This window comes from Quercus robur, chromosome 4 (assembly GCF_932294415.1).
Source record: "Quercus robur chromosome 4, dhQueRobu3.1, whole genome shotgun sequence".
Taxonomy (NCBI): domain Eukaryota; kingdom Viridiplantae; phylum Streptophyta; class Magnoliopsida; order Fagales; family Fagaceae; genus Quercus; species Quercus robur.
Window position 1 is genome coordinate 68,752,261 of NC_065537.1, and position 17,517 is coordinate 68,769,777.

At 35.1% G+C, this 17,517-nt stretch overlaps 2 protein-coding genes across 11 annotated transcripts in view; both read left to right on the plus strand.

The window, feature by feature from the left end:
- LOC126724199 (putative disease resistance protein RGA4) overlaps positions 1-17,517 on the plus strand; it is a 142,698-nt gene that overhangs the window by 24,358 nt on the left and 100,823 nt on the right. The window lies entirely within an intron of this gene.
- On the plus strand, positions 3,378-8,165 carry LOC126724212 (heat shock protein 90-5, chloroplastic-like). The gene is made up of 8 exons (XM_050428643.1): positions 3,378-3,777; positions 3,976-4,007; positions 4,426-4,523; positions 6,303-6,351; positions 6,933-7,026; positions 7,140-7,223; positions 7,351-7,494; positions 7,783-8,165. The coding sequence occupies exons 4-8, from the start codon at positions 6,314-6,316 to the stop codon at positions 8,038-8,040; spliced, it is 618 nt and encodes a 205-aa protein (XP_050284600.1). The 5' UTR covers positions 3,378-3,777; positions 3,976-4,007; positions 4,426-4,523; positions 6,303-6,313; the 3' UTR covers positions 8,041-8,165.

Genomic DNA, 17,517 nt, shown 5'->3' on the forward strand with positions numbered 1-17,517 from the left:
ATAGGTGAGGGAAAATTTGAACCTTGATTTTTCTTAGGCCGCGTAACTCAATAATAATACTCTAGTCAAGATAAATAATAATTTGAAAATATCATTAATTTTTTAATTATCTATTTTATAATTAATAATCATATCAAGTTGAAGTTACTTTAAAAAAAAAAAAAAAAAAAAAAAAAAAAAAAAAACCCTCAAATAGCAGTTGGGTTCACAGCAAGAACAAAATGACACCAAAGTTACCAAACCCATTGGGCCCCACTGCTTTACACACAATACTGGAGTGGGCCTGCTCTATTTCAGCACACTCACCAGGCCTTCTTCAACTTCAAGCCCAAGCCCTAAAAAATACAAGAGGTCTTCCGTTAGTCACCATTTCTCTCCGTAACGGAGATAATTTTGGCGGTGAAATCCATGACGTGTCAGATCCCCATTGGGTAATTGAGTCCGTGTGATTTTCCCGCCCAAACATACCCAATAGAAGAGAGAGAAAATAAGAAAGGAAAAAAAAAAAAAAACTGAACTGTACCTCTAGTTGTTTTTAGAAAAATTTTTAAATTTGATTTACTAGGTTTGATTTTTCGGGGTTCTTTTTTGTGTTCTCAAAATCCTGAATTTGGTGCATCATTCTTTTATCTCTTTGCTGTTTTTATAATTCATTTTTATGTTTGAAGAAAAAAAGAAGCAGCAGAATTTTGATGAGAACAATTTTAGAAGACCAAACACCTTCTACATCACATTGAAAGGAAAATTTATTTGATTTTACTGAACTATTATTTTTCTTGCGTTGGACCTATATTTGTGACAATCTTTTCAACTAAATTGCACTTTTCCTAGTAATTTGAGATGGACCAAACTTTCAGAACAAAATTGAAAACAGATAACCTAATACAAAATTGTAACTTGATATTTCTCCATTAAATTATCTAAAACACCTAAATTCATATTTAAAAAAAAAAAAAAAAAAACCAGTTACAATATTTAACTTGAATCTTGAAAGACCATTATTCTACATCTTTCTGGTGGGTGTGTGTACAGGGCAACTTGCTCCATGAAATTGCTGGGCGGCAATAAGAAATAAAAATGGAGAGAAAGGAGAGAATTGGCAAGCTTCTTTTTTCTTTTATTTTTTATTTTTAATGCTCTTTCATTTCATTTCTTTAATGTACTGAAGAAGAATATAGAATTTGTAATTTTAAACTAACATTTTTTAGAGGACAAAAGCAGCACATTGTTAGCTGGCTCTGTATCCGAATTATCTTGTCTAAACAAAATGTAATGTTGATTGAGCAACTAGTCCTGATTCACACCTTTCCTGCATTGCATATGAATGTGAATATCATTTATTTTATTTTTGAATGCATGTGAGTATCGACAGAGTTGACTTTGTAACAAAATATTATGTCAAGAGAGTGGAAACAGTGTATGTTCACACAATGTTTGTACATTGTATATGATTTTAGTTTTCATCAACCAAGGAATACATTGTGCAGAGGATTTTGTATTAACCTACACAAGAAGTTAGATTTTACCCTTTTGAATACCCTCCTACCACAAGTTATCCTTCTTTCTCATTATCAAACTTAAAATTTCAGCATTATTTCTTTCCATTCATTACTTAGCCACAAGAAATAAACCATAGAACTGGAAATAAAATCATATCCAGCTTTTCTAAACTCTAATTGGAAGCAGTTTTGATTAAGTATTTTTAAAATATATTGAAACTTGTTTACGACTATATAATTATATATACATATTAATGCATACCTAATCAATATATAAAGTTAATGTTGTATTCAGCAAAAAAAAAAAAGTCAATGTTGTATTTAGCTGACCTTGTGGTGCTGTATTTGTATGGGGGTTATCCTATACTTCTATTTGGGTTGAGTCATTGAAAAATATACTTTGAACAATGCAATAAAATTATATAATAACAAACTAATAATTTGAAGAACCATAACGTCTTAAATAATGGCATAAATTAATAATCGAAGAAGCAAGAAAAAAGAAAAATGCACACCCACATTTGTAAACGGAAATTCCAAATTTATATTCCATCCTTGGTGTTAACAGTCACCATTAACAATTACAAGGAAAGTGGTCTACAATATTTTACTCAAGGCTTACTATAAATATTGATGTGGCTGTTCCAAGCTGGCAACCACAACAACTACCTCTTATCATTTTCACTCCTCCACAAACCCACATTTGTGATAGAAAAAGGAAAAAATGGCAGAAGGAGCTTTGTTCCACCTTGCAGGAAAAGTCCTTGAACTGCTGGGTTCCTCAATTCTCCAAGAGGTCAAGCTGACCTTTGGTGTCAAAACTGAGATTGGAAACCTAACAAAGGAGAAGTTTGAAGAAAGCCTTGAGATGTTGCAAAATCGGCTTTGAGAAAATATAAATGGGAAAAAATACTTGCTTGTCTTGGACGATTTGTGGAATGAGGACAATAATAAATGGCTTCTCTTGAGAAATTTGTTAATGGTTGGTGCAAGGGGAAGTAGAATAATGGTGATCACACACTCAGAAAGGGTAGCAAGGACAATAGGGGCAACTTCATGGTATGCTCTAAGAAGCCTACCTGAAGAAAAGGCTTGGGGTTTCTTTGTAAAAGTGGCATTTGAGCAAGGTCAACTACCAGAGAACGAAGCCTCTGTAAGTTTGGCAAAGGAGATTGTCGAGAAGTGTGTTGGGGTACCTCTTGCCATAAGGATGATAGCAAGCTTGCAACGCACCAAAGCTTCAGAAAATGAGTGGAAATCCTTTAAAAATTATGAACTCTTAAAAATCACTCAACAAGAAGAAAATTATATTTCATCAACACTTAAGTTGAGTTATGATAAAAAAACCCAACTAAATCTTATCAATACATAAAAGGATGTGGATAAAATACAGTGCAAAAGTACAACCACATGCATGATTGAAATCTTGAACAAGCACCAAAGAGTAACCTACCACCAGTTCCTGAAGCAACGTCCGAAGAATGTTTTCTAATAATTGATGTTCATCTTGGGCTAGTTTTGTTTGTTTCTGTCAAGGAAAAAAACTCAAACCAAATCACCTATCAAGCCTAAAGAAAAGAAAAGGGGAAAAAAATAAAACAACAACGAAAAGCTTAACAATATAAGCACGCAAACCATTGATAGACTACACTACAACAAACTTGAGTTTTTTCAACATTTTTTTGTCTACGGTTACTAAAAAATGTTAATAAAACCCCTAAATTTCTACAGTTGTACTCAACTGTTGATCAAAATAAGGAAATTAGCCTACTTATTTCCACAGTTGGCAAAACTGTTGAAACGAGAGTAAAAAAAATTAAGTAAAAGTTTTATCCACAGGGTTGATGAATGTAGAAGATAAACTACGTCTTTTATCTACGGTTGTCAGTGTTGAAAATTAGAAACACGGAACTTATATAAAGTTACAGAACAAATCAAAGTTTTATAGATAGCTCTCACAGTTTCTCATTTTCTCACTAGTAGCTCAAATCTCTCTCACACAAAACCTAGAAATTTCAAAGCCAATTCATAGCTCTCAATCATGGAAATTTCGAAGCTCTAGGTCATGACAATTGCATAGCTATTGGTCTCTCAATGCGGTGGCTCTGTCTCATCGTCACTCACAAAATCGAAGTCAAAGTCTTCTGTCAACTCCTCTACTCTTCGCCTACCTCGTCTAATCTCCCCCAATTTTCTAGGGTTTCAAGCTCAATCGCCACCGTGACATGAAGATCATTTTTGCCTGATTTGTCTTGATTCTTCAATGGATGAAAATTTGGTGCGTTTTCATTTTTTGTTTATAAATTGTAATGTTTGGTTCCTGAGAAAATTTGAGGGTGAATATTTAAATTCTCTCTCACTTCCTCTCTCTCCCCAAACCCCCAAGGTTCCCTCTCTTTCTCTCTCCCTCTTCTTGTGTATATGCCTATATATAGGTTTTTGTATCTTTCTTAGATGGCCTTGTGTTTTGTTTCAGAGTCTACTACAAAGGATGGTCAAGCTAACAAAGTAAGTTTCTTCTAATTTTTGTTTTTTGTTCCATAACTAATCCTAAGTTTCAATTATTCTTATTATTATTAATTAGAATTCTATAGCGTTCACTTATTTTCTGCCAAATTAGTGATCATAGTAGTTTTTTTTTGTTGTTAATTTATAGTGATTGGTTGATATTGGGGTGTGCTTTACGGCTTGTTTTTGTTCCCATCAAATGTGCTTTAATAATGAATTTTGTTAATTTTTATGAAATAATTCTTGAGATTGAAAATGTGCATAAGTGCAATATATGGTACTGAGCATAGAGAATGAAACTGACCTGCATTTTTTATATTAGATACCCTGTTTTTTGTTGGCTGAATCACTCAGTGCAATATATGGTACTCACTTGCATCATTGACGTAATGATGCTACTTTGATTGTTTTTTGGCAGGTGAGATTGAATTTATTAATGTAATTGTTCCAGCAGTTTTTTCACTATTTGTGGGATTGAAAGCTAGAACGCTTGTGAGTTCAAATTACAAGTGCTTGGTAAGTTCATTTGCCTTTTAATTTGTGTTATGTCTCTTTGCCATAATCACATGAAATGGGTTTTGATGTTGTGATTGAATTTAAGTGGGTATTAGCTTGTTTTAGTTTTCATTTCTTGAATGTGCGTTGTAGCTGTCAATATATTTAAACACAATCAACAACTCTAGCATAGGAAGTTCTATAAATGGTCTTACCAATACCAAAACCAAAGAATTTGGATAAGAAAAGAAGAACAAGGAGAAAAGCCTTAACAATTCTCTGTCAGTTTGCCACTTAGCACCTTATTACTAAAATTCTGTTTCTTCTTATCCTTCTTTTTTTTTAAAAATGAATATCAAAATTCGATTTTTTCCCCCTTTTCATTATCATGTTTTGGGCAGTAATCTGCTCACCTAATTTGGGTTATTTTTTTTCACTAACGAAATAGAAGATGAAAACTTTGATGAGATCTCCTTTGAACTTTTAAATAGTTGAAAGTTTTGTTTTCAATTTCATCTTTGGTTTTTAACTATCATAAAAATGGTTGAAAGAACTGGAGATGATAATGGATGGATTGAAGCTAATGAACAGGATGAATGACTTTAATGTTGTAAAAAGAAAAAAAGAAAGCATGAATGGCTTAATATAGAGAATATGGCTGAAAAAATGTACTATTAAATTTAACGTGGTTAGAAAGTTTACCATTGGCATTAACTCCTCAACTTGCAATTTCAGTTGTTACATTTCCAAGTAATATATAATCAATACTATACTTATCAAATAAAAACATAGACTCAATTGTCAATGGTATGGTAAACTGCCCCAAGCTATTGTTGAAGAATTTTATGCTTATGGAATTCTCTACCATGTTGTAGGGGATATTCAATTTATGTCTCTTGTGATGTTGCCATCAACACAATTTAGTAATTAGTTGTCAAATTTGCTTTATGGTATGTGATAATATAATAAAACATGCTCATTAAATAAATGTATTTAAATTGTGGATGTTTTGATTGATGTGCAGTATGTCAAGACAGTGCATATGACTGTGCCTTTTACTTATTAGTTCTCTTTTAAATTTTGGTACTCATCTCGTTTTTTAAAATGGGATCTTACTTTTTCATAGGTCCCTTCTTACAATTGATATTTATCTTACTTTATAAATATCAAAAATTAACTTCCAACCTGTGAACTAAAAATGCCAAAAAGTATCACATACTTTTAGGCCTCAAGGCCTTTCTGTTATTATCCAAAAACAGGGCCTTTTTTTATTTATTATAAGTAAAAATCCTTGTTATTAATTGTCAAAAACAGTACAACAGTTATTTTGGACAGTTGCTTAAATTTCACCTCATAAGATTCTTCCTTTGAAGTGTGTTCAACAATCCACCCCATTGACTTCCAGTTGCAACCAAAAATAGTTGGCTTTCAGCATTGAGTTTACCAGAAGCGGGAATGTATATCTACTAAAATAATTTAAAAAATGTTTAATTTACAAGTTTGATCCCTCTAGATTTGCATTTTAACCTCCTCTCACCCACCCCTAAATAAAAAAATAAAAAAAAAGGATTTTAAAATAAATGAGAAAAAAATGACAATAAAATTTAGAAGGGCTTAGCTTTTTGTAGGTACAATCACAATAGTTTTCTTGCTTTGGTCAGACTATAATTGGTATTAATCAGGGTCTAACAGTAAGAGATATATATATATATATATATAAATTCACTAATTACCATTTATAGTGCTTGTAACTTAGTTAAAACTTTTTTGAGCTTCTTAATCAGACTTCTGGCTTTGCAGGTATGATGTAGATGTGTTCCTTGCCCACAGATTTCTTTCGGGTGAAATTGTAAGTAAATAAATCATAGTTTTTTCTTCAACTTTCGAAATGATACTGAATTAAAGAAGTGGTCAAACTCTTAATGGCATGGTGGTGTGGGCCTGTGGGAAGGGAAGGGTTAGTGGTTTTAGAGCTTTCTGAGCTACAACCCCCCCCCCCCCCCCCCCCCCTCCCTCTCTCTCTCTCTCTCTCTCTCTCTCTCTCTCTCAAAGTGCGCCACAAATATATACACATAGACCGAATAGTTAGGAACGATCAATACTAAAAGTAACCAGTTATTTGTGCCCTGTATGTATATATATATGTATGTATGTATTAAAGAACATAGACCAAATGATTAGGAACGATAAATATTAAAAAGTAACTGGTTGTTTGTGCCCATTATTCTACCTAATTACATTTGGTAAATTTTGTCAAAGGAAGTTTACCATATTTTCCCCCACATTCACGTTATTTCGACCATTCAATGTAACGGTTCTAATATGAGATTGCATTTACTAATTATGAAATGGGCTTAGAGCGTCCCCTCACACCTGTGGGTCACAGTATAATCTTTGGTGTTTTTGAGATGGGATCTTATGAATTTGCAGAGATACTGGTATTGGAATGACCAAAGAAGAGCTCATTGACTGTCTTGGAACTATTGCTCAGAATGGTACTTCAAAGTTCTTAAAGGCTCTGAAGGTACTATTAAACTCTTTTATCCATAGGGTGCATTATTTTATTTCTTCCTGTGCGGCTATTTTCAAGTTCCATGCTGCTTTGAAGCTTACATTTCCAGCCTTAAAATTTGCTAGGAAAATAGGGATCTTGGAGCAGACAATGGTCTGATTGGTCAATTTGGTGTGGGGTTCTATTCTGCCTTTCTTGTTGCTGAGAAGGTAACTTTATAATTAAACTTAAGTCTTGTTGCAATTTTGAATTCCTTTTGAAGATTTTAATGTGAATGCTTTTCCTGGGTGGCCACTGATTATGCTTAATTTGTGTACATCATACACCATTAATTAGGTTGTCGTATCTACAAAGATCCCTAGATCAGATAAGCAATATGTTTGGGAATCTGTTGCTAACAGTAGCTCGTATATGATTGAGGAAGAAACTGATCCTGAAAAGTTCCTACGTCGTGGAACACAAATCACACTCTATTTACGGGTATGCCACTCTTCTTTTATTCTTTTAATGAGATAGATTGTGCATGTTCCTGTCACACTCTGCTTGTTTCAATGGAAAACAAAATAATTGAGTGGAGCTTCTTAAGATGTTGCTTCTTCTCTGGTCTTTATCATAATGATTGTGTTGTTATTATTCCATATGATTCATGATTTTATGGAGTGAATTGAGGAGGGTATCTTGGCTGTTGCTGGAAGACTAGCAGCTTATCTTGTTATGGATATAGGACTAAAAGTTTAAAAACATCCTAATCTTTTGTTTTTCTTGCAGGGACATGACAAGTATGAATTCTCAGACCCAGCTAGGATTCAGGGTTTGGTAAAGAATTACTCTCAATTTGTTTCCTTCCCCATTTATACATGGCAAGAAAAATCAAGGACTGTTGAGGTGAGACGCCTTAAATTATTCTGTGTGTCAGGAAAGGTTATTTGGGAGATTGAAAATTTTAGATCTTGGCATACTTTTGTCTGTCCAATTGTAAAACAATTAGCTACCTGTTTTTTAAACAACACCCAAGATGGAAGTTAAAGGTTATAAGAACCTTCTATTTTGAAGGGTAGATGAACAATGTAAATTCAAGAGTGTAAAGGGTAGTTGAGTTGTATTGACTCTTACAGTTTGTTTCAAGTTATTAAATTTTGATTAATGTGAAAGAGTGCATCCAAATATATATATATATATATATATATTTTTTAACAAGAAAATACTTATTTCAACGGTTGGGTGCTTGTGGATAAAAGTAATAAGCATACTTTAATCTACATTTATGTGTATGTATTTCGATGGTTATTAACTGTTGATAAATGTGTAATACTTTTTTCAACGGCTGCATAGGCTGTAGAAAAATTTTCTTGACACGATTTTTAATAAAGGTTCTCTATGGTCATTCCAATCGTTGCAAATATTTTTTTCGACGGTTTTTAATACTTTTTTCGACGGTGTCAACCATTGAAAATAGTCAAGTTTCTTGTAGTGCTAGTTGTGTTTCACGATCACGGCATAAGAAAAATTGAAGAGCATTAGTTAAATGTTAACTAGGTAAGAAACTGATCTGATCAGAAATCGCACCAAGGATCAAGCATTGATCCCGGTTGAGACATGGATCATTCATCTCGGAGACACAAGAGAACGACCCCCATATAAAGCTCATTAGAAGGTTTGCACACACCACCTTTTTCACGCACTCCAAATGCTCAACAATAGAGTGATGAAAATTATAAGGCCATCGGATTTGAGCCAACTCCAACAAACCCTTTATTTTTTTAATTTTTAAAAAAATTTTTTTTTAATCCTTCTCTTTATTTTTTGGCATTTGTTAATGAAGCAACCCTTATGGAAGTTTCAAAAGGGTCCTACATTGCAAAATAGAAAAATTTAATAAATAAATAACTCAACTAGATGTTTAAAGTGGTTAGACACCTTATAAAAATGAGGATAAAATCATTAAGTGCACTTTTTCTTTTTTTTTCTTTTTTTCATTTTGATGGACTTAATGGTTCACATTAGATAGAACTAGCATAAAGAACTATATTGAAAATAAAATGACTAGAATGGAAAAAAAAATTATTAAATTGAAAATAAACCAAAGTAAGAGATTTGGCTTGGGCTTAGGGTCCTGTGCAATGGACCTAATAGGATGCTACCATGTGTCCAAGAGTTGCCACATGGTCACATCCCATAAGATCCAATGCATTGGACTTAAGTCTTTCCCTATAATTAGAGGATATAGTTTGTAATTTACCCTAAAAATAATTATTGTTTAACTAATGATTACTTAGATAAAAATTATGAGTATTGATGGTTAATAACTCCTAGGCCAACCCTTTTTTTTATAATCTTTTTTACGAAGTTTCCTACTCAAAACTAATAAAAAACAATCAATCAATTATCCATGCATATTTATCTATATAATTTATCAAATGAGTTAAACAAATCACATAACTATGAAATAAGTCATATAATTAAAATTATACGTAATTTCTCTAAGCTAGTTTGGACAAATTTTGGCATTTTTCTTAATATTCTTTACCATAGTTGTCAAAACGTAAATCGTATTGTGAATTGATTTTTGATTTTTTTTTGTATTGTATATGGTAAGATACACAAATACTTAATAATTTTTTTTAAAAAAAAATTATAGATATACATATATAAAGGGTATATTTATTATAAATTTTGAATATATTATCTAATGATTAATTTACTCATCATTTATGTGATAATATTTAACAAGCTAATTAACTAAATAAAACTAGCACGTGTTTATAACATACACATTTAAATTGCTTAAATTCAAAAGTGATAATATATTACAAATGACCCAAAAATTAATTTATTTTTATCATATTCATTATATTGGGTAATCAACCCCATCTAAGTCAATGCTATCATCACGTTTATCATTTTACAAATTTATTTCTTCATTAAAATTTTCTTCATCGTCACTAACATTTACTATCTCTTCTTGCTCTTTTTATTTTAATAACTACAAAAATTCTTCTTGGCATTCTAGTTTCTTGGACTTATAACAATAATGAAAAAAAAAATATATATATATATTTTTAATTAATATCTTATTTACAGTATAGAAAATAAATTTGTAAATATTAAAGTGAAGTGTAAGTTTGTACTACGTAGTTCAAATTTTGTAGAAGAAAGAGAGGGGAAAAAAACTTAAGAATATGTTATTTTATTACATTAAATTAAGTAACCTAATAATTTTGTGTTTAAAATAAGTCTAACAACTTGTTAGATTCAAATAAAAGTACAAATTTTAACAAAAAATCTCATTTTAAAGCATTTGTCTATGTATCATACGATGCGTACGATTTTATGATACGATTGTACGATACACATACTGTATCGTACGATTCATGAACACTTACGATAAATTGATACGATACGAAATTTTTTAGTTTTTACACACAATACGACACGTATTGTACGATGCGTATCGCATATCGTACGATACTGACAACTATGTTCTTTACCAATACTCCCCTCCTATTAAAAAAAAAGAAAAAAAGAGCTACTCTAAAGAGAGGCCAAAAGTAAAATTTAAGAAAAACATAGTGGTTTCTAAGACCTCATGATATCCATGAGATCTTGGGTTCGAAACCACTTGTCAGCATCTTGGGGCTACCCCCATGAGATTCCTTCCTGTAATAACCTAGTGCATGTGGTGGATAGGGGAATTGCATACACCCAAGGGAATTGTTAGATACTTAAAGAAATCTAGATACTTTTGTTTGTAAATTTTTTTTTTTTTTTTTTTGCCGTCATCTGTGCCCGAATCAATCTATCTTGACCTATAAGGCCCCAAATTCAGTGACCCAATAATTAATATGATCCAATTCCAACAAACCCTTTTAAGAATTTTTTTTAATATATATTAAATATTTTTATCATTCTCTTTCTTTTTTGACTTTTGTTAACAAGGCACATGAGGAGTGATGAAGTTTCAAAAGAGTCCTTTTTACGTTGCAAAATAGCTAAGATTTAATAAATAAAACTCAACTAGATGTTTAAAGTGGCTCGACACCTTATAGAAATGAGGATGAAAGTATTAGGTACACAATTTACCATGACTAAAATTTTGTATTCCTTTGTAAGCCTATATTGATATTGATAAATAAATTATAGTTGGAATTGTTTTATTTGAGTTACATAGATATAATGATTTTCGTTTATGAACTTAAAAAATATAGATTCATTAACCTTGTATTATGAAAAATTATGTATCAAAGTCAATAATTTTGTATACAATATATTTATAAGTTACTGTTAGTGTATAGCTTAGACTAGTTTAGCCCATTGGGCTTAGCCCAGTATACTGTACTTGTAATTTACTCCTTTTACTTGTACTACACACATATCTAGCCTATATAAGGCTCTCTATTGTATATTATTATAAAAACATCAATATACAGACTATTCAGTCTTTCTCACACTTTATATTCTCAACATGGTATCAGAGCCATTCCTCTGACTTTCTGGTTCCTGTGGACATCTCCGGCGCTCTTCCGCTGCCCTTGCCTTCATCCAGTAGCCACTGTCAGAAGCAAGTCACTGCCGTCACGCCCACAATCCCAGCAACTCTCGGATCTCATTGTTCTGCTCATCCAACTGTCAAAGAAAAGGCATTGAGTGACAGAACCGACAATCCCGAGCAAAACCCAACCAAGAACGGCCAGAAATCACTTCACACGCGCCTCCCGAAGTTTTTGCCTCACAAGCACGCACTCCACGCGCCGTCACTCTCACTCACGCGCCCCACACGCTAGACCAGACGTCCTCCACGCGCCACACGCGCCCCACGTGCTAGCTTCGTTTCATGGACTGCCACGTCAGCCCTAGTGTGACGTCACACAGCCACGTCAGCACACGTCATCCGTTGACTTAACCGACCTGACCGTTGACTTTGACCGTTGACCGTTGACCAAGTCAAAATTTTTCAACAGGACCTGTCTTGCTCAGTTTTTCGCGTAGATTCTGATTTTGGGCTCCGTTTCTACATTTGAGGTATCTAAGTCTCACTTTTTGGTCATTTTCTTCATTATGGCTCAACAAAGTGAACGAGATATCATACGTCCTATCACCATCATGTTGGATGGTCCTACTAGCTATCATGCATGGTCTCAGAATATGACCGTCTTTCTCAAGAGTCGTAAACTGTGGAGATATGTGACTGGTTCAATTCCTAAGCCAGTACCAGACCCTAAGTCCAAAGCCACAGCTGCTGAAGAGTCTTCCAAGACTGCTGTTACAATAGATGATTATAAAGAACGTCTAGAGGAATGGGAGAGTATTCAGAGTAAGATCTTATCTTGGTTTATCAATACCTCTATTCCCTCCATTCATAATCTTCTTCCTCGTCTTGAAATTGCTGAGGCTGCTTGGAAATTTTTGGCCGATCGTTATAACTGCACTAATGATTCAAGCTTGGAGTTTCACATTGAATCAAAGCTTTATCAAATGCGCCAAGAGACAGGTCAGTCTATTTCTGATTTTTATTCTCAGACTTCTACCATGTGGGAACAACTCTCTGTTGCAGATCCTCCACTGGTGTGTTCTAAGGACATTGAGCTCTTTGTCAAATATCGGGATCGCTATAAATTTATGCACTTCATGATGGGTTTATGTGAGGATTTTGAGCCTACTAGGGCTTCTCTACTTAGCCGGTCTCCTACTCCTTCTCTTGATGCTGCAGTAAAGGAGCTCATTTCTGAGGAGAATCGTCGGCCTACTTATCACATGACATCATCTGATCATGTATTGGCTACACCCTCACCACAGCCTCCCATTGTTGCATTCATTGCTCCTTCGCGAATAAACTCCGGGCGTCTCACCTCTCAGTCTTCCAAAGGTACTCACTGCAAGTTTTGCCGTGCCAAAGGCCATGACATCTCTGTTTGTCGTAAGCTATAGAAATTTGTGCAAGAGCAGAATAAAGCTTCTCTTCCTCAAGCAGCTGCTGTATGTCCTTCAGATCCATCGGTTCCTACAGGTCCATCTTTGACTTCCTCACTTACTACGGCTGATATTGAGGCAGTTGTTCAACAGGTTTTATCCCGCACTTCCATTGCCCTTTCTGTCACCTCAGGTAAACAACCTTGGTTTTTTGATACTGCATGTTGTAACCATATGACTCCTGATGAATCCCAATTTTCTGATAAGGTATCTTTAGAACATCCAATCACCATTTACACTGCTGATGGAGCTCCTATGCCTGTTAGTCATAAAGGAACAATCTCTTCTCCTTGTTTATCCCTTAGTGACACTTTTCATATTCCAAAGTTATCTCTCAATTTGCTATCTGTTGGTCAACTTTGCGAATTAGGCGTAGATCTTCTATTTACTAATCATGGTGTGGATGTGCAGGATCCCCGGACGGGTCAAGTGCTTGGGACAGGCCGTAAGGTTGGTCGCGTGTTTGAGGTTCATGACTTGAAGATTCCTTCACAAGTTGTTTCTGCAGCTGCTACCACTGCCACCTCCTCACCTGATCTAGGGCATGCTCGTCTTGGTCATCCATCCTTATCTCGTCTTCAATTATTAGCTTCTCAAGGTCATTTAGGTTCAGTTCAGTTTCAAAATTTTGATTGTACTTCCTGTCATTTTGGCAAACAAACAAAATTGCCCTTTAATAAAAGTGATTCCTTTTCTTCTGCCCCTTTTGATCTTATACATTCTGATATTTGGGGTCCTGCACTTGTTCCCACTGAGGGGGGATCTAAATATTTTGTCATACTTGTGGATGATTTTTCTCGGTATACTTAGATTTATCTGCTTCACCATAGGTCTGAACTTGTGTCTATTTACCAAACATTTCATAAAATGATTGAAACACAGTTCAATTGCACCGTTAAAGTCTTTCGATCAGATAATGCTCAAGAATATAATGATAAATCTTTCCTATCCTTTTTAGACAGACATGGTACTCTCCCTCAGCGGTCTTGTCCTTACACCTCTCAACAAAATGGTCGTGCAGAACGAAAACATCGTCACATTCTTGATGTTGTCCGCACCCTTCTCATTTCTGCCTCTCTTCCTGAGCGCTTTTGGGGTGAGGCCACACTTACTGCTATGCACACCATTAATTGTATTCATTCACCCATTACACACAACAAATCACCATTTGAGCTTCTCTATGGTCAAACTCCTGACTACTCCTCTCTTCGGGTTTTTGGTTGTGCTTGCTTTGTCTCTCTTCCTCCTCATGAACGAACAAAGCTCCAACCTCGTACTCGTCTATGTTGTTTCCTTGGTTATGGTGTGTCTCAAAAAGGGTTTCGCTGCTATGATCCCATTTCTCATCGCCTTCGTGTCTCCCGTCATGTTGAGTTTTGGGAATATCGTCCTTTCACGAGTCTTCAGCAGTTTCCTACCTCTTCTTCCTCAGAGTCTCCCATTTTTACTGATCTTTTCCTCCCTCTCTATCCTGAACTTATGGAGGATTCTTCAGCATCGACTGCCTCTCCAGACGACTCATCTTTGGTTCTGTCTCCGGCATATGACCCGCCTGTCTTGGATCCTATGACACCACCCTCTCCTGAGTCTCCTATTGGTCCTGAACTTCGTTGTTCCACTCGGGTAAGCATTCCTCTCCCTTATCTCACTGATTATCATTACTCTTTTGCTCTTGCCACTCTCTATGAACCTCATACCTATCGTGAGGCTCATACTGACCCTCTTTGCCAGCAAGCTATAAATGAAAAACTAGATGCCCTTCATAATAATCACACTTGGGATATGGTTGATTTGCCTCCTGGTCAGTCTGTAGTAGGTTGTAGGTGGGTTTACAAGATCAAGACCAAGGCTGATGGATCTGTTGAACGATATAAGGCTCGCCTAGTTGCCAAGGGCTTTACGCAGGAGTATGGTATTGACTATGAGGAAACATTTGCTCCTGTTGCTCGTCTTACATCTGTTAGATGTCTCATTGTTGTGGCTGCTATTCGCCGTTGGCCTCTTTATCAAATGGATGTGAAGAATATTTTCCTCAATGGAGACCTCCATGAAGAAGTGTACATGCAACCACCCCCTGGCTATCCACACTCAGGCAATCAAGTTTGCCGCCTTCGCCGTGCTCTTTATGGCCTCAAGCAGGCTCCTCGACCTTGGTTTGAAAAGTTTAGCTCAGTTGTTGCTCAGTAAGGTTTCACTTCGAGTCCTCATGACACTGCTCTCTTTGTTCGAAGATCCTCTGCTGGTATCACTCTTATTCTTCTTTATGTTGATGATATGATTATTACTGGAGATGATTCTGCAGGTATCCGCTCTCTTCAGAACTTCCTTAGTCAGCATTTTGAGATGAAAGATCTGGGCACTCTCAGCTATTTTCTTGGGTTTGAGGTTACCTCATCCTCTGATGGATACTATCTTTCCCAGGCTAAATATGCTTCTGATCTTCTCTCCAAAGCCGGTGTCACTGATAACAAGACTGTTTCCACTCCTTTGGAATACAATGCAAAGCTCACACCCTTAGACGGTGAACCTATATCCGATGCTACTCGCTATCGTCAGTTAGTTGGCAGTTTAATCTATCTCACTGTTACTCGTCCGGATATTTCACATGTCGTGGGTATGGTTAGTAAGTTCATGGATGCACCTCGTTTTGTCCACTATGCTGCTGTTCTTCGGATTCTCCGATATGTCAAAGGCACACTTTATCATGGTCTGCATTACTCCTCTCGATCTTCTCTCGAGCTTCATGCTTATTTAGATGCTGACTGGGCAGGTGATCCGACTGATCGACGCTCTATCACAAGTTTCTGTTTCCTGTTAGGTACTTCTCTGGTCTTGTGGCGCAGCAAGAAGCAGGATGTGGTTTCCCGTTCCAGTACTGAGGCTGAGTATCGTGCCCTTGCCGACACCACTTGTGAGCTTGTTTGGCTTCGCTGGCTCTTGGCTAACATGGATGCTCCACAGCCCACAGCCCATTGCCACTCCTCTTTATTGTGACAATCGTAGTGTTATCTACATTGCTCATAATGATGTCTTCCATGAACACACTAAGCATATTGAGATCGACTGCCACATCACTCGCCAGCATCTTAAGAAAGGAAATCTCAAGTTATTCTCCATCTCCTCTGTTGACCAGCCTGTTGATATCTTTACCAAGACTCACCCACCTGGTCGTCTTCAAGATCTTATATCCAAACTCCAGTTGGCTTCCTCCTTGCCACCTCGAGTTTGAGGGGGGATGTTAGTGTATAGCTTAGACTAGTTTAGCCCATTGGGCTTAGCCCAGTATACTGTACTTGTAATTTACTCCTTTTACTTGTACTGCACACATATCTAGCCTATATAAGGCTCTCTATTGTATATTATTATAAAAACATCAATATACAAACTATTCAGTTTTTCTCACACTTTATATTCTTAACAGTTACAATTAATTTTAGTATTAGAAATTTAAGAATTGTGGCTTCAAAAGAAAATATTAATATTTGCATTCACACACACACATATTAGTGTATGTATATGTTTTGAGTTTATTTTAATTGGTTTATCACTTTAATAATTTGAACTCCAAATAAAAAATTCTTTACTATCTCATTGCTTATTTGATACTTCAGTTATGATGATTTTCGAAATAATGTCAGCAAATTTTGACACAAAACTTCCTTATCTTTACTATTAACAAAGAGAATTCTAAAGCAATGTATTTTCCTTTGGTAAATAGTTTTTCTAAACTACTTCTATATTTTATTAATAATAAATATTATTTGTAATTTTGAATATTCAATAAATAATCTTAAACATATGCATCGTAACCAGAATATTATATATATATATATATATATATTTGTTCAGATGATTTGTGGAATGAGGACAAAAATAAATGGATACCTTTAAAAAATTTATTAATGGGGGGTGCAAGGGGAAGTAGGATAGTGGTAACTACTCGCTTGATAAAGGTAGTGGAGATAACGGGCACAACTCCGCCTCATGAGCTTAAAGGCCTAGATCCAAAAAAGGCTTGGTCATTGTTTACAAAAATGGCATTTAAAGGAGGCAAAGAGCCAGAGAACCAAGGCATACTAGACCTGGGAAAAAAGATTGTGGGAAAATGTATTGGGTTACCTCTTGCTATAAGAACAATAGGAAGCTTATTGTATGGTAAAACCTCTGAAATTGAGTGGCAATCTTTTTTAGAGAATGAACTCTCAAAATTAACCCAACAAGAAAATGACATTTCATTAACTCTTAAGTTGAGTTATGATCACCTTCCATCACATTTGAAGCAATGTTTTGCTTATTGTAGATTGTTTCCAAAAGATTATAGGATTGATGTAGTTACACTTATTAATCTTTGGGTAGCGCAAGGCTTTATTGTGTTAGAAGGTCCAAGGCAGCGTTTTGTGGATATTGGTAGAAAATATTTTATGGAATTACTTTGGAGGTCATTTTTTTAGGATGTAGAAAATGATGATTTGGGCAATATAAAATCATGTAAGATGCATGATCTCATGCATGATCTAGCAAGTCTTGTGTCTGGAC

Excerpts from the sequence above, each read along its gene's own strand:
- LOC126724212 (XM_050428643.1), top strand. The coding sequence starts at position 6,314 with ATGTGTTCCTTGCCCACAGATTTCTTTCGGGTGAAATT. Across the intron at positions 7,027-7,139 it reads AGTTCTTAAAGGCTCTGAAG|GAAAATAGGGATCTTGGAGC; the intron begins GTACTATTAAAC and ends AAAATTTGCTAG. Across the intron at positions 7,495-7,782 it reads AAATCACACTCTATTTACGG|GGACATGACAAGTATGAATT; the intron begins GTATGCCACTCT and ends TTTTTCTTGCAG.